This window comes from Sceloporus occidentalis, unplaced genomic scaffold, assembly GCF_023333645.1.
Source record: "Sceloporus occidentalis isolate IW3139 unplaced genomic scaffold, rSceOcc1.0.p SCAF_16, whole genome shotgun sequence".
Classification (NCBI taxonomy): domain Eukaryota; kingdom Metazoa; phylum Chordata; class Lepidosauria; order Squamata; family Phrynosomatidae; genus Sceloporus; species Sceloporus occidentalis.
In genome coordinates, this window is record NW_028316996.1 from 1,723,796 (window position 1) to 1,744,614 (window position 20,819).

At 35.7% G+C, this 20,819-nt stretch overlaps 1 protein-coding gene across 1 annotated transcript in view; it reads right to left on the bottom strand.

Annotated features, from left to right (window-relative positions):
• LOC149302932 (A disintegrin and metalloproteinase with thrombospondin motifs 19-like) overlaps positions 1 to 16,549 on the bottom strand; it is a 104,285-nt gene extending 87,736 nt beyond the window's left edge. The window contains exons 1-2 of the mRNA XM_089481711.1: positions 15,883 to 16,549; positions 14,810 to 15,712 (exon numbers count right to left, since the gene is read on the bottom strand). Of these exons, the coding sequence (XP_089337837.1) occupies positions 14,810 to 15,712; positions 15,883 to 16,549 (1,570 nt within the window). The remainder of the gene's footprint in view (positions 1 to 14,809; positions 15,713 to 15,882) is intronic.
• Positions 16,550 to 20,819: the final 4,270 nt, after the last annotated feature.

Below are 20,819 nucleotides of genomic sequence, written 5' to 3' on the forward strand. Positions count from 1 at the left end.
TGAGTTTGGTTTGGAATGAACTGGAACGGAGATTGCGGAGATCAACATCATTGCCTGACCTCACAAATGTTCCGCTGGATAAATGGCCAAATATCCCCACAGATACACTCCAAAATCCTGTGGAAAGCATTCCCAGAAGAGTGGAAGCTGTTGTGGCTGCAAAGGAGGGAAGCTCTGCTAGACGTTAGTAAGATCCTTTACACGGTCAGACTTTTGTTTTGTGTATTCTTCTTTAAATCATACTGCTAAGGTGCAACTCTGCTTTTGAAGAGCAAAAGGGACAAAGCAGAACAAGTGTCAAAATAAAGCTGTTGCATTTTACAAAGCATTTATGTGAACCGCTTAAGATTATGTGCTCCTGGGAATCCTAAAACATAGAGCACAAACTGTCACAGTTGTAAGATTAATTATCTTGTGTGTTTGCTTATGTCATTTTAAACCAAGAAGCGCTACATTTGACAATAGGCCTAGAGTGACCATTGGGCGAAAAGGGAAAATGCCCACTGAGGTGATGCTTAATAGTACCTCCTACGTATCTATATTGCTGCAGATCCTGACCATTAGCATGTAGCCATTTGCTGGAAACATGCGGCTACACAAATTCAAAACTGTAACAGTGTAGTGTGCGGCCACATGTATGCAGCTGGCTGTCACATGTACATTACTTATGGGCGGCTGGCCTTAAAATGGCAGGGCCTTAATGTGCTAAAGAATGATACGGTGAACTATTCCTTATCTGGCTTTGCATGTATGACTGATACCACATCTTGTATAAGGTCATTGTTCCTTGAACTCTGGTATGAAACAATTTCTATTAATCTGACTCATAGAATAATTTTGGTAGGTAGATATTTCTGGAAGGTTGTCTGAGTCGGGTATATACATGGCTGGTCTTAGTACCAAGCATCCAAGGCAACTGGGATTACTGATTCAAAGGGCTCCAAGCAGTAGCACGTTCTCCCTAAGAAGACAGGTCTGAAGCAATGGCAGCACCTTAAATGCTTTTACTAGCGGCAGACTACTGTATCGGGACTGAAATAACTAGATCGGGATCAAAATCGCTCTTTCCTACCTTGATGTTCCACTTTTCTAAAGATCATAACGTTTAGTGTAAATAGCCAATAATTGTGTAAAAACATAATTCTATCAAAAATTATACCTGTCCTGGAAAACATGGCTAATGTGGTCATACTAGTCAGAGCCCCTCTTAGTGCCTTGCAGCCCAGGGTGCTGCTTGGTGTGCCTGTCGGTGCCACAAGTGTCATGCTACGATTTACTGCAGATTATATGTAACAATGTACTGTCCAGTGTCAAACAGTATATATATGTCACTTTCCCTTCCTCATATCATACTCAGGAGGAGCCTGGATGTTGTTTGAGCCTACATCCAGGTGCCAGGACAGTGAAAGACAGAGAGAGAAAAAGGATAATAACATTAAGCTCAAAGAAATGTTTCTGTTTTCTATAGAATATAAAATATTGTGTACTGGACACTTGTGTAAATTATTTGATTTTTGCTATTGTTCTTGAACTCCACAATAAATTGTATTATTTATTTGACTTATAAATCAGTTGGGTAATTTAGTCTAACATGTCTGCATATTCTTTTGAATTTAAATGGGTCTGATAACTATTTTGATTTACTATGATCTATGTTGCTTAAATAGATAAAAATGTAGGTGGTAGAGAGTATTTTTTATTGGGGTTCAATTCCGTGTGGCCTTCAGTGTATTTTATAGAGAACCTCTACTTTGGTTTATCACGAAATCAGCCATCTGCCTTTGGGTGGTTAAGAAATCTATGAAGAACAGCAACCAGGGCCGGCCCTACTTTTGAAGGGGCGGCACTTTTTTTTTTTTAAAGCGGAGTGGTTTTCACTTACCCGCTCGGCGTCCCTCACTCTCCTCTGCGAGCCCTCTAGCTCGGTCTCAGTGCCGGCTTGTAATGCTGAGCGCCGGAAGTGACGTCAATTTCCGGCGCTCAGCATTACAAGCCGGCACCGTGGCAGAGCAGGGAGACTCGCCGCAGGACTGTTTAAAGGTAAGTACAAAGGGGGGGATAGGGTAGATAATAGGGAGGGAGGGTAGATAATGGCGTCGGCGAAGTTTAAAATGCCGCCCCCCCCCCGGCGTCGGCAGGCGGGGGCGGCATTTTAAACTTCGCCCCAGGCGGCATTAAGTCTTGGGCCTGCCCTGACAGCAACATTGGGTATGATGAGTATACTGTGTTCATGCTGAACTATTACAGTAAATGTTCAATAAAAGAAAAATTCTTAAACATACAGTATTTATTAGATCCACTTTTTTTATTTCCATAGCATCACCCATCATAAATAAAACAACTAACATCATTCCCCGGTAACAAAGTACAGAATGAAGCTTGGGAGGCAGCTAGGCACTCCTAATGTGGCTATAAAAGCCCAGAGGATAGTTAGTATCATGGAACAAATTATACATTAAACTTCCATCTATTACTTTCTGCCCAAGGGTCATAATCCTCATTCCCTCATCAGGTCAATGACTGGTCCTGTGTCTCAAAGTGGTACCTTTACTGGAGTAAGTAGAACTGCTGCTAGTATAGACCAGGAAGGTAGCAGAGGAAAAACTACTCTACGCATTTAAAGTATTTCAATAACTTTTTTGTAAAGGGTAAAAAAAAGCTATATTTGCATTAATATCTAGTTTTACAGATTCAGGGCATATCAGAAATGTACTACTGACAGCATACAGGAAGCTGACACAGGACCTTCAAGGATCACATCTAGTGTTGGATTCAAACTGTGACAAATGATACCTACTTGTCAGGACTTGGATTAAAACCAATGCTGGGTCAGCAGACAAAAAAAAAACAGTCTTGTGAATACCATAAATGATCCAGTGACATTGATATGTAGCCTGAATAGCTTTGAGTTGAAATTTATATTTTTATCAGGACTAATATGTTTTTTTCTACGTGGCACAGTAGGAACTCCAATCTAACACAAAATAATTTATATATATATATATATATATATATTTAGATTCCTTCCCTTGGCCTACAGTTGAATGTTACTGTAAGTCTAAAAACCATGCTGGGCTTAGGATCTATATAATGTAATACAAATAGCATTGCATTTTGCTGAAACCCAGAGGTTGATTCACTAAACAGAGAAAGCATAAGTGTGTGCACATTTGGAATAGGGAATTTACTTGGTTTAAAAATCAAATTGTTCATGTTTTAAACAAAATGTAAACTTATAAATATTTTGAATAACTACCTAAATCAGTTCAAATGTGTAGCATGTAATTCCACATATAGTCATCAGGGAGTCTAGCATAACAAGGATTTAAGGCAGCGTTAATATGATAAATGGATTATTTCTATGTTTCTATTATTTGTTTAGTGTACATCCCTAAAATGTATTCTATATAGGAGTTAATGCTCACGTGACACTTATATTGCACGCAGGTGGACTTTACTTAACTAATTATGTGATTTCTGAAGTTTGCACCAGATCTTATTTAGGGGATTCATACAAATCCACACACCGCTTTTCTGTTTTTTATTTTTTGAAATGTGTTATTTTCTTAATTATACTTCATCAGTATGGATTCTTTTGTATATGTTTGTGTAGAAATGGTGGTAGATAACTGGAACAGCCTCCTGGTAGATACAGTAAGAGAATGTAAAGCATTTAGCTATCCTTAATATAAGACAAGACCAAGGACTGGCCGATATTAGATTCCTTAGAGTAGGATAGCTTCTCTATATTTCTATACTATTATATTGTGCTTGTGTGATAGATTTTTGTTGTGGTTTTTGCTTCATGTAGCTTAGCATGCAGAATTCATCAAACATGTCTGAATTGTGGAAAACCTTGGGAGGGGACCCAGATCCCTCTGTTTTTTTGTTGTTGCTATGAGCCACCTAGAAAGGTAAGTGGGATGGCTTTCTAATCCTCTGGCTTTCTCTGTCAGTGTTATTTTTATGCTTGGGGTAGCCATGAGTGTGCATTTATGGTTCAACTGGGAAAGTTTCTCGATTGGAGCTTTATTGTAATTGTTTAACGCTGAATTATTACATATGTGATATTAGTATGCTCAGGAGACAAGTAAGATTTATTTCTGTGTTTTCTTGTTTTGTCCCATGTAGACAAGCATGACTCATCAAACTTGTCTGGAACATGGAAAAGATTGAGGAAAAAATGCTAAATTCTTGTGGGAAGGTAGATTTTTTCTTTCTTTCTTTGAGGGGGTGTGCTTTCAGGGAATATATATACTTTGTAGGATTATTTAAAATGTAATATATATATATTTTTTTTTAACTAACCTTTGATAGACACATAATCAAATATCCAGCTATATTTGTTAAATAAGAAGTAAGAAAAAACTTACTAAAAAGTATGTTCCAAAATGTTTTTGTCTGCTTTGATAAAAAAGATTGATTTGGTATTATGTTATAATAATTTATTTAATTATTGAGACTTATGGCCACTTTGACTACAAAACTACACATATTTAATAAAAAATATACTCAGTGGAGGTAATAATCTTAAAAACATGTTTTCACAGGCATCAATTATTCAAACATTTTGTTAGTTTAATAAGATACAACGTTATGAAAATATGTAATTCACTGTATATATTTCATACTTCAAGCTTGTATGTCTTGTCCCATGATGTAAAATATACCTCAAGTCAAGCTATCAACGAAAAACCGAACGAAAGTATTTATAAATCCAGCGTCCTGGAGTGTTAAACTTTCAGATAAAATAACAGATCCTTTAAGTGTTGTATTAAATTGTCAGAGAACTCGGTTAATGTCAAGCCTATTAAGGACATCATTTTTAACAAGTAATAAAAGATGACAGCAAACCACATCAAGGAGATGAAGAAAGCTACTTTTTCTGCTTTTCCTTTCCTGTGTGTTTTTTGTTTTCATCAGCAAAGGTGACAAATTTTATCAATATCAATTTTAGCCTCTTTGCCTCTTTGAATTTATGTTAAAAATATTAAGACACTATTTACTTTGAAAATGTGGCACTGGTGGAGTTCAGGGATCTAAAACAGAGAAAGTTACTAGTGATCATTTCAAAGAATCTGTGTTTTACATATCAAATACATGAACATAGCACGGATTAAAGGTTGAAAGGACATTCATGGTGTCCTATCATTTAACATGATGTCAACAATTAAAAATAAAAGGAAATGGAAATTAGTTAAATCCTGGAAAATGATTTTTAACAAATTGGGGACAAATTCAACTGTATCAAATTTCTCTGAACTAAAGCACAAGAGCATTGTATCATAGGCTGTTGTATTGTGGATAGATTACATGTATATAGTGAAACCAATGTTGACAACTGATTGCAACAAAACCAATAAGAACAGTGACATTGCTTTTTTGTTTTTTTTTACTATACATCAAAAATGTCCCCTTCTGAGTTCAAAAGCATGTATGTCTCTTTAAATAATAATAGTAGCATTTCATGTAAAACACTGCTAGGATACTTCCCATAGACCAGTGCTCATCAATCCTCTTCTCAAGGCACACCTAACAGTCCAGGATTTAGATATTACTCGGGTGTATTTGCATAATTAACAAACAAAAATACCTTATAACACCTTAGACACATCTGGGTGCTACCTATATCTTGGACTGTTAGGTGTGCCTTGAGGAGAGGGTTGAGGAGCACTGCCATAGAGTGGAAAGTTACTGGCAGAATTTAGCTTCCTCTTCCCTTGTTGGTCTTTATTTGTATAAAATAGTGGTATTGCATTTGCAGTCCTTGTAACCGAAACATAGAAACATTGAATTATACACCCCTTACGGAATTTGATGGCGCTATATAAAACAATAAATAATAATAATAATAATCATTGAATTTGATGGTAGGTAAGAACTATTTGCCTCATCAGGTCTGCCTATTGTTCTTGCTCAAATAATCCTTGACCGTGTCTTAGATTTAGGACAGTTTTATGCCTGTTATTCCCTCACTTTATTAGCTTTCAACTACCTCTGCTGGGAGGCTGTTCAACTTATCTACCACCCTCTTGGTAAAGTAAAACTTCCTTACATTACATCTAAACAACTGGCCCTCTACGTTTGGATTACAACCTCTTGTTCTAACATTTTTCCTCCTTTGAAAAACTTCCCTCCTCTACTTTGTTAAATCCCGTCACGTTTTTTAATGTCATATATCTCCCATCTCTCTTCTTTCCTCTTAACTATACACATTTAGATATATTTATCTTTCCTGATTATATGTATCCTGCAAACCATTTACCATTTTAGTAACCGTCTTCTGAATTCTCTCCAATGTGTCAATATCCTTCTGGAGATGGGACCTCCAGAACCGTACGCAATACGCTAGGTGGCGGAACCACCTCTTTTCTGTGTTTAGCTACGACATTATTATTATTAGTAGTAGTAGTATTATCTTTTATTTATATAGTGCCAACAATTTACTCTACAATACGTATATCTAAAAGGGTATGACAAGACTAGAATTGACAAAGACAAACCAATACATTGGGTGGAGAGGGCCCTGGTCGCAACCTTACAATCTTTAGACATAGCACTTAGTTTTCCAACACTGTATTATATTGCCTATTTACCTTCAAGCCCTCAGAAATAACTACACCCAATTCCCTATTGTAGACCTTTGTATTATTTGCAAAAAGAAATTTCTTAGCATTTCGTAATAAAAAATTAAAAGGTTTGGGTCCCAATACAGATTCTTAAAGTACCCAGCTAGTAACAAGACCTTCCTCTGCATATACACCATTAGCTACAACCTTGTGTCTCCTATCTCTCAAACATTGTCTTATCTGTTCAACTTTTAACATGCAAAGCTAAACACTGTAGTTTATTAATAAGTTTTCTGTGGCAGACAGCGTCAAACCCCTTAATGAAACATACATAGGCTATATCTACGACTCATACCTGGTCAATAGTTAGTTTTACCAGGAAAAAAAAGTGGACAAGTGGACATTTATATGAACGGATAAATGCCAAAAAATCCTTGCACTCATTACTATATGTCAATGTTCCCTTATACCATTACTTTATCCATCACTACTAATCTTTATGAAAAGGAACTTTGAATTAACATCACTAGATTTGGCTGATGTAAACTAGAAATGGGGTAAATAGTTTAGTCATGCATTATCTAATCATAATATTCTACATTCAAACATTGCTACCATGATTTTACAGGGATAATATATCTATAATATTATAGTTACTCTATTAGAATCTTCTGTACTCGTGAGAACAAAAAGTACTTGCCATAATCATTTCCACGTGTCCACTGTTATGATCCATGTCCTATGCTTTAGTGTTGTTTTAAGGGTTTATATGCTAGAACTGCTGATTATTGGGACCAAAACGTATACAGTAAAATGTATGTGTACATGTATGTATATATATATATATATATATATATAAAACAAGCACACAGTTTTACCTTGCCTGATATTTTTATACATATGTGACTAACATACACCAACATACGCACACACATATCTATAGATACACACATCACAACAGAAATGCATTAACTTGAAAGCATTATTTTTTGAAGACCTCAAAGTGCTCCTTTTTTTTTTTTTTTTTTTTATAGTCTAATCAAAAGATATGGACAGGAGGGGGGACAGCAACGGTCCTAAAGAGATCCCGATGTTTCTCCAACAATGGCTTTATCAAGGGTGATCTTTTTGATTAGACTATACTACGGTACTGTCTGCTGTATTTTTGTATGTGTTCAATTGCTGCTTGATGTACTGTCTCCCCCTTTTGCTACCGTGTTTTTGAACATTATGAAAATATAAAAAAATGTCCAAACTATATAGTGATTGTGACAGTTTTTAAATGGTATGTGCACCTCCTATTACATTGTTTTTTTATCTAGCCCGTGTTAGCACTGCTTTTTATTGATGTATACTCTATAGCTTTTTGTGGACTGATAGAGTGCCGCCTATTATCATATTGTTTATGTGAGAGTCATGTTTAAATAGTTCACATAAACTCAAAGGTATGTTTTCTTCTATGTATATGTTTTTTAATTTACCTTTTAGTGCTGAATTGTTTGCATGATGGTGATGATTGTGACATTTTATTGGGAGTAAAGTAACCCTGATAGGCATATACTGTATATCAATGACTCTAATTTTACCTATTGTGAAATGATTATGCTAACTGTGATGAACTAGATATCATGCACATAAAAAATTTAGTTTTTTTACATTGAATGAATTGGGTTTTAGTTAAAATTGAGTAAAGTCTTGATGTTTAGTTATTTGTTGGATTATGTACCTATTAATGAAAAATTACTGAGCGCATGCCAACATGGCTAGATATATTCATGAGTTGATTTATACTTAATAGATTTAATACACTTATTATGATATCTCTATAATACTATATAAGTGGTTTGTCTTAATGATGTCATGATAATGATAATGTCATGATAATGATGGGAAAGATGAGTACATCATAAATATTCTCTTCCAGGTATGGTCATGCATGGGATCTCTCTAGATTTCACCCAGAGAGAAAAATGAACAGAATGGGTGGATCAGTAAATCTGCGTCATTTCTCAACCTTCATTGGTAAAACTCTCATCTATATCACTACATTAATTTATAGTACTTTTAGGAAAAGGATAGCATTGGTCAACGTTTAGTCTTGTGGTTCTTTTTTATGTTTATGGTCATGTCTTGTTAGGATTATTTGTTTAGGCTGTTGACACAGTAGATAAATCTACTTCTTGGAATTGGTATAGTTAACAAAGTCAATATTCTCCCACAAAGTTTCTTTTGTGTGTAATAATGTGTGCCAGAGGCTTACCTTGAAGTTCATTAAACAGAAGTAAAAGGTTCTGGCTCATGTTTTGGTTTCTTGGATGATGTTTTTATTGTTTGGTTCGTTGTGCTCTCTCATTTATTTTGGAAAGGAGCCTGTTAAACTCTTGCTAATAAATCTAGAATTATGGGAAAATATGTATACACAGAATCTGACATCAAATAAGAACACCTAGTCTACCCTTTAATTAGGTTAAAATTTAATTTAAACTTTTTTTCAGTAGGAAAAACAATCCACTCATGTATAGATTTGTGTGTGCGTGTGTGCGTATATATATATATATATATATATATCTGACACACACACACATACATATATATATCATATAAATCATGAAGCACTTTGTAAAAAGTATAGATATTCAGATTCAGGAGTGATGACCAAGATGAACACACACCTATTTAAAAGTATATATCTAAGGCATAAATATTAAAGATTCTGTCAAACTGTATGGCCATATATTGCCACTACGTCAAAGTTCCCCAATTTTGGCACACTGGTTTTAGCTGGGTGTGGGCTCCTTATTATCATGCGTTTTATGTTAGGTGTACCTGTAATGGTAAGTGTATGCTAGAATGTTTGCATAAATACATGCGTGTAAAGAAAGGTGAATGCATGTGTGTGTGTGTGTGTGTGTGTGTGTATCTTCACAGTGTTTGCATTACTTTCTTTGCTGGTCTTTGTAAGGGATTAAAATCATTAACTAATATATTTTAGTATTGTTTTAAAATAAAAAAAATGTATGGCGTTCTTCAATGACTCCGGTAACAAAAAAAAAAAAAGTCTGCCATGAACCCTGTCAATGCTTATCCTTGACCATAATTTACCATTTATATATTATCATTAAAATATAAAAAGTAAGCAAACTTTGAAGAAAAATATCTTGTTTTCAATTTTCCGCAGGATAGTTACTGCTGAAAAAAACTAATTTATGTTCAGCAATTTGCCTTGATTATAGCAATACCAAACATATAGTACATTGATAGTTTTTTTTGGGGGGTTGCATGTTTTGGAAAGCAAGACTCACATACTAAACTTTTGATTCAATACTTGGTTAGGGGGGCAGCAAAATTTTTTTTTTTTTGAAGAGATGAAAATGTTTGAAATTTTTTTAAACTTGTTTTGCACTACTCTTGTCAGAAATGAATAGAGCCCTCAGAAATACTTATTGGAACCAAACGTTACTCTTGATGCCATGGTGACTCCCTGGGGTCTTCATAATTATTTATTTATTTTGAATTTTAACTTAATCCTCCTTCATTCTATGTTCATTCCAGAGGTTTTCATTATGTCCCATTAAGCTACCTTTTGCTAAAATGTTTGTACGCCTTTCTTTCCCATACTTTTCTGTGTTAGATTTGGATCTTTCAATATGAGTTAAGCCACAGCTATACCCCAAAAACACTACAGGCCAAAAGAATGCATACTTATAATTAAAAACAGATTATGTGTCTTAGAGTATTTTACACATTTTGGTGAATGTGTTGTGATTTTAGTGATTGAAAAAAAAATATATATATATTCTGTTTAAATACATACTTTTAGGGCCTTGCAATTTGTTGCCGATCCCAAAAAAACACATTTCCAGCCTGAAAAATTATCAATTCATTTTAAGACATTATTTATTGAACAATCTGCCAGAAAGAGGAAGGATATTGTTTCACAACTTTAATTTTGTATTGCTTAAGCATCCCCCCTCTGCTTTATAGGTTAAACAGACGTATGCCACTAACTTGTTAGCTAAATTCAAAATTTTTCCCAATATTTTGCTAGGACTAGTATCATTATAACTTAAATATTAAAAGTATAAACTTGATTTCTTTGTATAGTTAAATGCAGTCAGAGAATAGCGTTTTATTCATGTAATAGACTCATGGTATTAATAATATTTAAGCACATAGATGAAATTACTGGATGAATGCATTTTACAGTAAACAATGGTTGTTAGGGGGAAAAAAAAGGTCATGCACTCACACTGGAAAGAAGAACACACTGGGGACAATTGAGGAAGCAATCCTTTTTTTCTTTTTTTGAAAGGGAAGTAAATACAGTGAACAGTTTCCCAGCTGATGCTTTTAGGATTATATGGTTTTGTTATAAATTGTATGTATGCAGATTCTGTTTCCAGCCCATTTCGGATGAAAATGGAGGGGGGGTCTTTTTGCATTCACGCTCCTTCACACTCTCATTTATGCACTCTCTGATGCTCTCATTCACACTCTCATTCACGCTCTCTCCTTACCTTTTTTACTGACGGATTCCATGTCCTTGTCTCCTTTGTGCTCAGCCCCGCTTATTCTCTCACTTATTCTCATGCTTCTTCCTGATATTGTTCTTCTGTCTTGTTTTTATGGCTGTTTCTCTATGGGCATGACCTCCGATGAACGTCTGCAAAATGGCTGAGCTTCTAGGCACACTCTTTCTCCTGACTGGAGAAACGAGGGGGAGGTTGTGCCCTGAGGCTCCACTCTTTTGCCCAAAGTAACTTTTAAGGTGAAAATTCACAAAATGTGAGACCCTCTCTGCATACCCTGAGTGTGCCTGGAAACTCTTGCCATTTTGCAAAAGCTCGCCATGAGGTCATGTCCACAGAGAAGTGGACAAAGAAAGAAGACTTTTTGGAGCAGCGGACGAAGAAGACAGGAACAAGATAAGGTGCAACATAAGAAGCAGAGCTACACAGAGACAGGGACACAGAAGTGGTCAGCGAGGAAAGTAGGAAGACATTCTGAGAGAGCATGAGACTGATTATTTTCTTTTATTTTGGTCCTTTTTTTACATTTTTAACATTCTAGTGCTGAAGATGAAAAGGAAGATATTTTTGGAGCTAGAGACTGGGTACTTTTTGTCTGTTACTACAAAGAGTATATTTCTGGATAGCTCTTTTGTATATTGCCTCCTGTTGCAAATTCAGTTGTTAAAAGTTGAAGGCTGCAGACATGTCCTGGGAAGCACTTATCAAATTTGATTATAATGTATTCAAGGAAGCATAACATTTTAAAACTGCTAAAAATGTGGTCTCTGATATTGTCTTTTATTGGGAACCTGTAGAAGACAAATTCAAAAGAAAAACAGCAATAGCACAGAAAGTATTTCTAACAAATCAATAGTGATTTAGTAATTCAATAAATCATTTTATCATCACATCATGTACCAAGTGTAACATTTACACCCCCACTGTGTCTTTTGGGTGTTCTTTTAATGGCTTTCTATGTTTGTTGTATGTTTGTTGAACAGTTCTGGAAACTGAGCATTAATTGTTTAGTATGCCAAATGTATTTTGGACTGCTTTATTACTGAGCCACTTGGCTAGACTTGTCCCTAGCGGTGAATATTACCAGCCCATCCCTAAGTCCAACAGTATGTGTTGGTAGATATATTCTGGTATTTACATGTAAACATTATATCAGTTATATGGAAATATTACACAGATTTGCTGCAAGTTTGTGCCTAAATGCTTTATGTCATGTACTGTTTCAGACACAAGATAATAAATGAAGATGTGCATGAATAATTATTATCATAGTGAACTTAATATATTGTAAGATTATTTTTAACTAAGCTGTAAAAAAAATTATATATTTTAATGCAACCCATATATATAAACACAAGGAATGAATTGTTAGTATAAATACTGTGGTGGAGGTTGTTTCTAGGTTTATGAACTGCTTCCAAGTGATGTGGTAAAAACATAAAGGTGTTTATTGAATGAAGGGACTAAATCGAGATATATATTGGTGTTTAATAGTGTTTGGAGACACTATACGGTCAGGTTTATTGCAAAGCAATGACTCATGAACAACAATTATTTGCAGATCTTGTAGTTTTCTACTGATATGCTGTAGGAAAGAGACATTTTTAACATTTCTTTAGCTCATTATTTTAGCACATGTAAAAATTTACATGTAAAACTTGGATGATTTTGAATACAGTTATTCCAAGATGAGGTGACCTATTGGGTGACACCAATCATCGGTGTGTTTTTACATGTCTTTGAAATTGTCTTTGACATACAACTGGCTTCGTTTGGGCAAATAATTTCATAGTTTCTCAGAAAACAGCCATTTAATACAAACATAGGTGGCTATTGTAACAATGTTTAATAAATCACAGTACCCCAATTCATTTTACTGCATGCAATTGTTGCAGGCATTCATTAGTCAATGGAGTTATAAAATGAGACTTATGACCCATTTTGCTCCTATGCTTTGTGAACATGCTCACTAGTACTCTTACTCATGCCAATGAGAGGAATGTTCCGCCACCACTCCTTTTGATTTCAATTGGAGTACAGAATGGGAATGCTACAAAGCATGCACAGGAAACGTATGCTTCCAGAGAGTCCGCAGTCTCATTTTCTGGCTTCAGCAATTTAAAAATGGTATTATTGTGCTGATTTGCATGTAGTAAAATACATTGAAATCCAAGGCATTGGAAATAAAAATACATTTTGTGGGAGTAGTCTGGCCTTGAAAAACCTGCACATTTGTAAGTTTCCTCAAGTTGAAGCTCTGAAAGTAACATAGCATAGCCAAATTCGTACAGCTAGTTTTTTTTGTAATGTTACAAAGAACCGAGAAAGGAGTAAAAATTAGGCTGTTTTATTTTTTTTATTAATAAATAGTCATCTATATGAGAGCTAAAGCACACCGATAAAAAGGAAACATTCATTGCAAATGTTTGCATATTTTTTTATACCAACCAACTGACCCAGTTTAACATAACCCTTTTCAGTTAAAACAACATTTTAATTGAAAAGCTGCCATCTGAGTCATTTCAAATCTTATCACTAGACTGCTCTAAAAATTAAGAAGTTGAACTTGCAAAGTGTACCTTAGTGTGATCCAAAGCTTTAAAAGGGGAAGCTTGCATTATCAGCAGTAGAGAACACACTTGTGAGTTACATCATGTTCTATGCAGACACTATTTGGCATAGAGTTATAGAAGGCTCTATGCCACTATACCATGATGTAAGCTTTGACTTAAATGAGGTTCCAACACAACATGTGCATTTTCAGGTACAAAGTATAGCTTGCACCAGAAACAAGAACATGTACCTACCTGTTCTAAATGAACTGACCTTAAGACTTCAAATAATAGCCATTTACAATTTGATTAACCGTCTAACAGAAATATTCGTATTAACCCTTAATTGCTCTTTTAACATTTCTGTACTATGTTTTTAAATCTAATGATCTAAGTTTCTAAATAAACTGATAAATCAGGTCATTTTTGCATTTTTTTGTAATTCTGATAATAAAATTATATGATAAATTAGTTGAATATATTCAACGTTTGTATTTGCTAGATTGAGATTGCAGAGATGATTTTGTTAGGTTCCAACATCTATAATCTAAAAAACACATCCAGTTTCTGTGCTGCTGATCTGCCTTTCTGTGTAATCGTTTGTGATTAACTATACAATGGGAAATGTAATATTAATATCTGTTTTTATGTAAAGTGGAACCACCCTAGTATTCCAGAAAGCTGATCCAGGAAGATATAACAGCAACACATATTAAGGCATATTTATTTGCTTATTTCCATTTGTATGAAATAAGAAAATGGAAATGTGGAATTTTATGTTTTTGATCCACTAGAACATTATTGTTTATTATGGAGCCTATTCATAAACCTGAAAATCAAGGTTCAAAGAAAAGACTTTATCTTACCTTTAATTTAAATGCATTAAATGTACAAGTTGTGTTTGTAGTGTCCAAAAGCACATATTTTATAAAGCCATCTGTTCAATTTAGAGAATTCTCCAGATGACCAGGTTTCCATGTTATACGTAGATTAAGCTGTTAGGGTTTTTATATAGAGTCAAATTTACTTTAGGTACCAATAGTACTTTATTTATCTTTTAACCGGTATTGGGACTTCAAGGATGTTAATTGCTGAGGGGGAAGGTTCAGAGGGAGAGCCTGTGTTTTAGAGTTATTTTAATGATAATATGGCAGCTGACCGTATGTGTTGATGTTTTCCATAACTGCAGGTAAAGATGTTTCTGGCAGGGTGAGGGAAAGGATGACATCATCCGCATATAGAGAGATGAGATGATCTCTACCATTAATACTCAACCCAGAAATTCTGTCATCTAGTCGAAGGGCCTGAGCCAGTGGCTCCATGGATAAGATATAAATTAAAGGGGAAAGAGGGCACCCCTGTCGTGACCCATTTGTAATATTGAATTCCTCAGATAAGGCACCATTAGATAAAACTTTCGCTGAGGGGTTGGAATATAAAGATGACACTGCCAGCAATATACTACCAGCAAAACCCATATGTACTAATACCGAGAAAGCATACGACCAGCGCAACCTATCAAAAGCCTTCTCGGCATCTAAGGCGAGGATCAAAGCAGGGGCGCTGTCCACCTCAATATAATGGAAGATATTTAATAGTCTTCTGGTGTTGTCAGAGGTCTGACGGCCCGAGACAAAACCCGACTGATCTTGGTTCACCAGATGTGGGAGAATTAAGGCAATTCTATTAGCTAGGACCTTTGCATATATTTTTAGGTCCTGATTCAGTAGAGAGATCGGTCTAAAATTTTGAGGGTGGTCAGTAGATTTGCCTGGTTTTGGGAGGGTGGTGATCAGGGCTTGTAAGTTTTCTTTGGGCAATGAACCACTGGACATGGCCACCCGACAGAAGTTTCGTAAATAGGGGGACAGACTAGTGTTATAGGTTTTATAATATATGCTAGTAAAACCGTCAGGGCCAGGGGCCTTGCCGGATGGAAGAGAACGTATGGTTTTTTGAATTTCTTCTGTGGTGATCTCCTCGTTTAATTTATTTAATTGGAAAGAATTCAATCGTGGTAGATGTAAGCGGTCCAGATATGTCTGAATAGCTTTTATGTGATCTGGGGGGATATAATCGAGTCTCTTAAGTTATATAAATGAGAATAATAGGTCTTAAAACCATTAGAGATGTCAAATGGGGAGAAGAGCTTATTGTTAGAGGTCGGGTGAATGAGAAAAGGTATGCGGGAATTTAATTGTCGCTTTTTTAAGCGATGTGCTAATAATTTACTCGTTTTATTGTTTTGGGCGTAATAGTGGGCTTGCGTCTTTCGGTGGGCTTTTTCATGTGTTGTCAGCATGTGGCAACGGAGATCACGTCTAATAGAGGTTAGTTGTGAGGCTAGTACATCAGATGGTGAGGCTATATTAGCTTGTTCTGTATTTCGCAATTTAGTCAGGAGATTCGTTAATTGTTTTTCTCTTTGTTTTTTGAGTATGGAGCCATATTTAATACATAAACCACGAATCACCGCTTTATGACAATTCCATACAGATATGGGGCTTTCTACAGAGGGTGCATTAATTTTGAAAAAATCCTCGATATCAGTATGTAAATGCTTTGAATATTCCTGGTGAGACAGTAAGAAAGGGCTAATGCGCCACTGATAAACTCCATGTGAGGATATCTCATCGTCAAGCGTGAGTGTGATTGCCTCATGGTCGGACCATGTTATAGTTTCGATAGTTGAAGCTAATATGGATCGTAAAAATATTCTATCCACCAGGAACATATCTAAACGTGAATAGGTGTTATGTGCTGCTGATAAATGAGTATAACCCCTCTCTGTACCGTGATTGATCCTCCAGATGTCATAAAGGTCTCTTTCCCACATCCATGATGATAAGAAAGTGGGTTGGGTTCTAGAGAGTGAGGTAGAATCTAGATTATTGTCCATTACGGTATTAAAATCGCCACATAAAATATATGAGCCCCATTGTACCTTGCTAGCAACTTTAAGTAGCTTTTTAAGAAACAGTGATTGTCCAACATTAGGGGCATAAAGAGAGATCAATGTCATAGAAATATTATTAATGGTGCAGTATAAGATGATATACCTCCCATTAGGGTCTGCAATAACCTCTTTACATACAAAGGATACCGTATTTCTAATGGCTATTAGTACATCTCTAGTTTTTGAACTGTAGTGTGAATGATATATATGATGATAGGCAGGGTGTTTCATACGACCCGCATCGCCCAAAAGGAGGTGTGTCTCCTGTGCACATAGCACGTCACATCTCAAGGATTGAGCCTCTCTCCAAAAATGTGATCTCTTATGAGGTGTGTTCAAACCGTTGACATTGATACTAGCTATCCGTATGACCATTTTTCATAGAAAATGGTGATGTTAAAAAATATATATATATTTGTAAGAGTAGGGGAAAGGCGAAAGTGTGTGTTTCCCAGCGAGCACGCACACCTTCTATAGATAATGGTAAGGCACTTTGAGTGGAATGAGCAAGAAATGGTATTAGCATATATATTAACATGGCATTTAAGAACAAAATCAAATAAAAACAGTTAGGAGCAAAAAACATATGGCTCTTAAAACATGAACCAATTGTGTAGTGAGGGGTTATAGTCCGCACTGAAGCCAAGTAGGTATGACCAACCAGTAAGGCCTGGACAAAAATAGGTGCAAATCATACCGCTTTTCTTGATCCTGCAGTGGACCATTCTTGTGTCATGCGAACTTGAGATCGGGTTGACAACGATCTTGCTTGAGGAAATGGTGCTAAGTTCCATGACTTGAGCAAAGCGGTTCCCTCCTCTGGTGAGCGGACAACGTGCAGAGTGTCTCCACGACGAATAAGCAGACGGACAGGGAATCCCCATCTATAGACGATTTTAGCTGAGCGAAGAGCCTGGGTTATAGGTTGCAAAGCTCTACGTTTTTGAAGGGTAGTTGCAGATAAATCTGCATATAAAGAGATTTTGTGATATGGAGCAGGAAGGCCGCCATTTCTACGAGAATGTTCCATCAGTCTCTCTTTAACTGTAAAGAAGTGTATGCGTGCTAGAATATCTCTTGGAATTGAGTCGTCCATATGTTTCGGACGGGGTATTCTGTGAGCGCGATCCACTTCCAGTTCTTGAGGAGAGCAGTTAGGTACTACTGCTTCAATTAGGGACCGCACATATGCAGGAATTTCAGCTGGCGTTACGGTTTCAGGAACGCCACGTAACTTGATATTATTACGGCGGCTCCTATCTTCCAAATCAGCAATTTTTGCTTTTAATGTCGCCACGTCGTCCTTTAACTCAGTATGTGAATCTATCAGTGTGTTATGAGAGGCAGAAAATTCCTCAAATTTGTTTTCAACTTTATTTATCTTTTAATACTGTAGATTAAAGTTTTACCAACACATATATTTATTTATATTTTCATCTTTATAATTTTCATATTGATTATGCAGTTACGAATGTATTCAAATGATGGAACATTCTAGAAATATAATGGTTGTTTGTTTGTTGTTGTTTATTTCACTACAGCATTACTCAACTTATTATTATAGAACTTAGAATTCTGTTGCTGTTTTTCCAGGCTGGCCTGATGTTTACCGTACTGTACTTCTGTCAGACATTTCTTATTCTGGTAAATAAGTGGTTATTTATCCAAATAATAATTTTATCATTGTATATGTTAGACCATCTCCAAGTGATCATTAATATGCTAAGATTGGAAATTTCCATTAGATTTTACTGGATATCAGTTATTTGGGCTAAATAATATAGGCAAATGATAGAGATAAAAAAGTTATAAAAGAGAGAAATAAGAGGAATAAGAGTCAGTCGCATAACTCTTGGAATAGCCACATATTTTCATGGAAAGGAATTTGCTTCATAGTGGAATGATTTTGGAGCTCTCTTTGTTAGTCAATAGTGCTCAGTGAGTAAGACCTATTTTAAATAGTCATTGTAATTGAATACAATAAACATAAAACATTCAAGGTACTGGCCTCATTAATTACATAAAATACACCCTTGACTATATGATGTGCCACATTTTTAAGCAAAAATTTAAGAAATATAAAATGCAATTCCCCACCAGTTTTAACACACCTCACAATATTCATAAATATTCCCTAGATCACTTGAGTGTTTTTTATGATCATAACCTTTTAAAAAAACCCATAAGTCTTATTGCATTACATTATCAATTTAATACTGCCTAGAATATTATTTAAGTATTACAAGGCCATACACATTACAAACTCTTAGCAATATTGGTTTAGAGACGTTGCTATTAGATTTCAAGTAACATTGCAGGCCTGTGGCTTATACTGTACAGTACCGTTTGGTAACAGTTAAAACTAACAAATTGATTATTGTGCTCTGTCTAGAGTTGCATTCCATTTGGATGAAGCTGTCCTGTACAGATAATGGCTCTGCTGGCTGTCCACTAGAGAACTGACTTAATTTTGGATCAAAATATAATGAGCAGAACTCTGATTTCCCAGATTTTGTTAAGCTTCTTTGGCTATTTGTAAAACAATGTACAAATCAGCTTAAGAAATACAACAGCTGTTGCAAATGTTATGTACAAAAACACAGAAAGAACAACATTAATTAGGTAAAAACATGAGCTATACAGAAAGGAAGGTGTCTAAAGGCTTATGCAACATACAGGCATTTTACGTCCTCATTCCTTATCACATTCGCTCATCTCAGACAGGCTTTGGATTGTGATAGCGATAGCTCAAATAAATCAAACAGCCGAAAACATTCACCAAACTTGCTTGGTAACTAAATTCAATGCCGCCCATTGGAAGATCAATTACCAACCAGATAGGTCTAAATACTGCTAGCCCCCAGCCACACATCACTAGATATGTGAACTCCTCTCACCTCGAATCACATTCTGCCAACTACAACAACCAAACCCTAGCAAACTTAACACAGTGGGATTCAATCACCCAACTTCCTCAGGCATCAAAATTACCCCAGTAGCTGTGACAACCCCCTCTATCAATGGGAAAAGGCAGGTGAACTTGAGTGTTGGTGTGCCTTCCATGGGTGCCCATCTGAGCTTGCTTCATCCTTTCCCTTCCTATCCTCCACACCTTCCCCTACCCCCCTCAGCAATTTAGAACATATGATGTAGCAATAATATAAAAGTATTATATATAACAAAGGTTAGAAAGGTCCAATCTCCTTGCTGAGATAGCCTAAACAGCACTTGCTTTGTTTCATCAGTTTCCTCAACCACTAAGTTCTTTCTACTCTTCTTGAGTCTCTGTACATGTTTTGCTTAAGAATTATCCCTTTGATGATATAAACCACCTCAGAATCGTTTCACCAATGGGGGTTATACCCCCCCACTGGAAGATAACAATGGCATATAGGAAACATGTAAGTACTTTATTTCGCCACATTTTAAAGACACACAAAAAGTCCTTCGGATGCTTTTTTGTTATGCCATTTGGACCATACCATTTTTTTAAACTTGAACAAACACCACACACCAAATTTGTCAGCTGACACTGAAAAGTTAATAAAATCCCTGTTTCATTTTTAAGCACCAATTATCCCTGTTTCCTTTTTTGAACACCATTTGTTTGAACATGAGCAGTTATATTTTTGGCTTTAGTCAAGCAAATGTAAAATAGCTTTAGCTCACAATATCTTGGGCTTTTTATCAAGAAGATTAGGCCACATTCTGGTACAACGACTTGTGGAAACAATATACTGACTGCGAACAGGTCATTCTGCCAAGAACTTGACATGCAATGCTCTCCGGGTGACAGCATTGCGTTACTCTGTCACCTTCTAACAAATTAGCATAGGTGTTAACATGGATTATGTGCATTTGGCCCTAAAATACATTTGAATAATTTTTTTTATTTTTTTATTTTTTTTATATTTTGGCAAAATCAAAATAAAGGGTAATAAATATAAGAACAGCATTGTAACAAAGCGATAAAATATTTTCTTGCTAGATTTGGTGAAAAGCATTGTAACTGGAAAGCAAACATTGTGTAAAATCCCTTTCATTTTGAAACAGGAAAAGTAAACATATGTTCCATGGCAACTGTTGGAAGAATAGTTTGGGAACAAATGAATGTATCCTTCAGTGTGTTGTGCTGTTTTAGACAGATGGATTACTTCATGGATAAATAAATAGGGCACTCATCCAGGAAATATTTTCCTCAAAAGTCCATGGT